This window comes from Rhinolophus hipposideros (assembly GCF_964194185.1).
Source record: "Rhinolophus hipposideros genome assembly, chromosome: 19".
In the NCBI taxonomy this organism is placed as follows: Eukaryota; Metazoa; Chordata; class Mammalia; order Chiroptera; family Rhinolophidae; genus Rhinolophus; species Rhinolophus hipposideros.
Genome location: NC_138065.1, coordinates 3,630,018 through 3,634,417, shown reverse-complemented (window position 1 = coordinate 3,634,417; position 4,400 = coordinate 3,630,018). Strand labels below are relative to the sequence as shown.

Here is a 4,400-nt window from a genome sequence, read left to right as displayed (position 1 = left end):
GGGATCTGATTAGTTCACCCAATTTACCACTCAAAGTTCACCCAACCAGTACACCCTAGAATTGCTGCTCAAAGAACTAAAATGCCCTAAAACTGAATACTAGTCCTGAAAAGCATCCTAGCAAGTCGATAGAGAGTAGAGGAGAGAAGGAAGACGTATACTTTCCATCTCCCAAACAGCAGTGAATATGAATGTGACACGTCGATTTCCTCTTCGGTTTCGCGTCGCCTTAGCCCTGGTGGGTGCAGCTTACTGCTGACACTCCGTCTGCTCTTGTAGATAAGCATAGAAGGCGCTGGGGGTGATGGCTGCCTTGGGGTGACTTCCACCCTGTTCTCTTCTCTGGGGCCTCTCACCGCTCTGGGTGGAATGGAAGCACAGGTTACTGCCTCTTCTCTGCGAGTCTCGAGTCTGGCCATCCTCCTTCATCAGGGCTTTGTCTCTGTCAGCATAGCCTCGCTCGGTCCCCTGGGATTGTTGGTCCAGGACCCCTTGATCTCTCTCCTTTTTCTCAGGAGTCTGCCCACGGGGTCGTCGCTGGCAGTTTGGGTCCTCTTTGTGGCTCTGCCTGTCCTGTGTCTGACGGGGAGTGTCCTGACCCTCGTGCTGGTGTCTGCCCCAGCTCTGGCGGCCCTGCTCGTCTTCCACCTGGTCTCTCTGCCCTTGGCCACGACTCTGCCCAGTCTGGGCCTGTCTGTTGCCCTGCTCGCTGCTGTCATTCCCTTGGCGACACCCTGGCCGTTCTTGTTGGATTAGGGCTACGAGTTTGTGTTGGTGGTGCTGGCTGTCCTCCTCGGGCTCCCAGGCCTGGTGGCTGATGTGCTGCCCTACCCCCGACTGAAGTCTCTGTCCCTGACGTCGGCTCCCTTCCGGTCCTGCAGTCTGTTGACTTGGTCTCTCTGACCTTCCTGAGTGCCCACCGCAGGAGTCCCTGCTGGTTCCCTCGTGCCCTTGGAAGCACCTGTTCTGCCCAGTTTCCCCAGGCTTCGACTGACTGGATTGAGAGCTTGCGCCTTGTCTGTCTGTCTGTCCGTAGTGGGAACTCGGGCCTTGTCTGTCTGTCTGTCCATAGTGGGAACTCGGGCCTTGTCTGTCTGTCTGGCCATAGTGGGAACTCTGGCCTTGTCTGTCTGTCTGGCCATAGAGGGGACTCTGGCCTTGTCTGTCTGTCTGTCCATAGTGGGAACTCTGGCCTTGTCTGTCTGTCTGTCCATAGTGGGAACTTTGGCCTTGTCTGTCTGTCTGTCCATAGTGGGAACTCTGGCCTTGTCTGTCTGCCTGGTCGTAACGGGAACTCTGGCCTTGTCTGTCTGTCTGTCCATAGTGGGAACTCTGGCCTTGTCTGTCTATCTGGTCGTAACGGGAATTCTGGCCTTGTCTGTCTGTCTGTCCATAGTGGGAACTCTGGCCTTGTCTGTCTGTCTGTCCATAGTGGGAACTCGGGCCTTGTCTGTCTGTCTGGCCATAGAGGGGACTCTGGCCTTGTCTGTCTGTCTGGTCATAACGGGAACTCTGGCCTTGTCTGTCTGTCTGGTCGTAACGGGAACTCTGGCCTTGTCTGTCTGTCTGTCCGTAGTGGGAACTCTGGCCTTGTCTGTCTGTCTGGCCATAGAGGGGACTCTGGCCTTGTCTGTCTGTCTGGTCGTAACGGGAACTCTGGCCTTGTCTGTCTGTCTGTCCGTAGTGGGAACTCTGGCCTTGTCTGTCTGTCTGGCCATAGAGGGGACTCTGGCCTTGTCTGTCTGTCTGGTCATAACGGGAACTCTGGCCTTGTCTGTCTGTCTGGTCGTAACGGGAACTCTGGCCTTGTCTGTCTGTCTGGCCATAGTGGGAACTCTGGCCTTGTCTGTCTGTCTGACCGTAGTGGGAACTCTGGCCTTGTCTGTCTGTCTGACCGTAGTGTGAACTCTGGCCTTGTCTGTCTGTCTCTCCATAGTGGGAACTCTGGCCTTGTCTGTCTGTCTGGCCATATTGAATGTCCAGTTCTTGCCCTTCTCTATGCCCACAGCCTGATTCCTGACCCAGCCTCCCAGACTGTCCATAATGTGAGCCTGATTGCCGTTGGTTGGTTTGGGAGTGAGACTCGCCAAGTCTTCTAGCATCCTGAACTTGTTTCTCACACTGACTCAAGGCAAAGATGTACCCTAATTTTTTAGGCTGGCCGCTGCTCGAGTTGTGACTCAACTTTTGACCAGAGCGGGAGTCCTGACCTTGCGTCTCAGACTGGTCCTGGCTGGTGTCCTTGTTTTGTCTCTCTGACTGGTTACGGTGGGAGTCCTGCCTCTCTCCCTCATGCCTCTGCCTGTGTGCTCTGCCTTTATTTCCTGGAGACTTCTGGTCTTCAGTTCCCTCCTGCTCTTCTTGCCTCTGCCTGTGTGCTCTGCCTTTATTTCCTGGAAACTTCTGGTCTTCAGTTCCTTCCTGCTCCTCTTGCCTCTGCCTGTGTGCTCTGCCTTTATTTCCTGGAGACTTCTGGTCTCCAGTTCCCTCCTGCTCTTCTTGCCTCTGCCTGTGTGCTCTGCCTTTATTTCCTGGAGACTTCTGGTCTTCAGTTCCCTCCTGCTCCTCTTGCTCGGAGGTTCTGCCTCCACATGACTCACGATCTAGCTTACCTTGGCAAGCTTGGGCCAGCTGGAACACCAACAAGAGATATTCCTGAAAGTCCACATATCCGTTTCTGTCTTTATCCAAGAGGCTCAGGATGGTTTCCACAGTCTCTGGGTCATTTGGTCTCTGTGGGAAATAAAGAGCAAAATCAGATGCTCTCCTGTGGATACTAAAATGTGTTTCACTGTCCACAGCCCGTCCATTCGTCTGGGTGAGCCTTCTTTGGCTGAGAAACCATTAATCTGAAATAGCTCAGGTTCTAGGCTTCAATCAGTTGGTTCTCAGAGCCTCTTCTCTTGCTCGACCAATGGGACCATGACACTTACTTAAAATCAGCTTCATTAATAATTTGAGTCATTTGAGGAAGCTAGCCCATCCCATCACGTGCCATATTGTAATTGTTTGTTTACCTACTTCTTTCCAACTATACTGTGAGATTCTGGATGGAGGGGAGGCTGTTTGATCTATGTTTGTACCTCCAGAGGCTAGGACAGGGCTGCAATGGGGTAAGCGCTTTACGAGTCTTCACTGAGTGAATGAGAAGATGTGCGGATGGCACAGAAAATATAGAAATCAAGATGTAAATCGAGATTTTCTTCTGAGAAATGACTTTCCAGTTTGAAGTTACACTCCCTCCGGTTCAAGCTCAGCTACAAGGAGGTGAGTGTGTGTGTGAGCACGCCTGTACAAACGTGTGTGTGTGTGTGTGTGTGTGTGTGTGTGTGTGCTGGGAGAGGACTACTGAGGAGCGACCTGAAATTCTTTTGGTTACGGGGTGGAGCATGACCAAATAAAACGAAAATCATCAAGCCCGGGATGCAGGTGTCAGAGTCTCTCCCCCTTGACTCCATGGGGCCCAGGGTCTCTGCGTCTTACCCGGAGGATGTTTCCAAACTCAGCCAGGAGTAGGTGATTCAACTCCTCTTTGCACAGCAAGGTGCAGTCCCCATCCTCCTTGGCGTATTTCTGAAACACCTTGATCACGGTCAGTATGCTGTTCAGGAGGTGAGCCATTCTGGCAAAGACAGGTGAGCCTGAAGGAAGAAACACGATTTTGCTTAGTGTTGAGGACGGAGACCAGGAGACGGCCTTTTCAGAGGGAAAGTGGCCCCTTGTGCTGGGAAAGAAGCTTAAGAAACTACAGGGCCCCTTCCTAGCCATACTCCCTTCTCTTGGACCCACAGTCGTGCTCCCACTATCCTGTGCTGCAGTGGGGATGGGGTGCAAACTATGGCAATTTCCTAAGACTCAAAAGTGTACAGTAGGTGTCTCCTATGCCCCGTCCTCTACTGCAGGTAGGACTGGGACTTGCTCGATGGAAGCTTTCGTGTTGGAACAAAAAGGAAAGGTGGTCAGGAAGGCCCCAGAGGCAGGGCCAAAGCCAGTGCAGGAAGGCCCAATTTTCAACCAACGACCAGCCCACTGGAGCGGTCAGACAGACCCCACTGAGCAGGTCTCAGCCTTCTCATGAGCTAAAGTGGGGAGGAAGCCAGAGGTCCTTCGGCGGCTTTTTGGGAGGCTGAATTCTAGCATGAGCTTCTGGCCTGGGTGGTCATTTGGGGATGTGGTTATAAAGTAGGACCCACGAATACAAAAACCAGTTACAGAAGAAAAGAGTGAGCCAGAGGAATGGTGTGGACGATAGGAAGTATGGATAATCAGCCAGGTTCACAATGGCCATGATGGGAGGCTGGGGTCTTTGAGATCTGGATGTCTTCTTGTGGTGTGAACATTTCGGTTACTGGGTTTATAGGCCTCCAAACTGAAGTCCTGACTGCAAGGCACAGGGTCCG

At 52.7% G+C, this 4,400-nt stretch overlaps 1 protein-coding gene across 1 annotated transcript; it reads right to left on the bottom strand.

The window, feature by feature from the left end:
- Positions 1–249: 249 nt before the first annotated feature.
- On the bottom strand, positions 250–3,621 carry LOC308487214 (uncharacterized protein; the record flags this gene model as incomplete). Its single annotated transcript, XM_081025238.1, has 2 exons — positions 250–2,733; positions 3,484–3,621. The coding sequence occupies 2 exons, from the start codon at positions 3,619–3,621 to the stop codon at positions 250–252; spliced, it is 2,622 nt and encodes an 873-aa protein (XP_080881364.1).
- Positions 3,622–4,400: the final 779 nt, after the last annotated feature.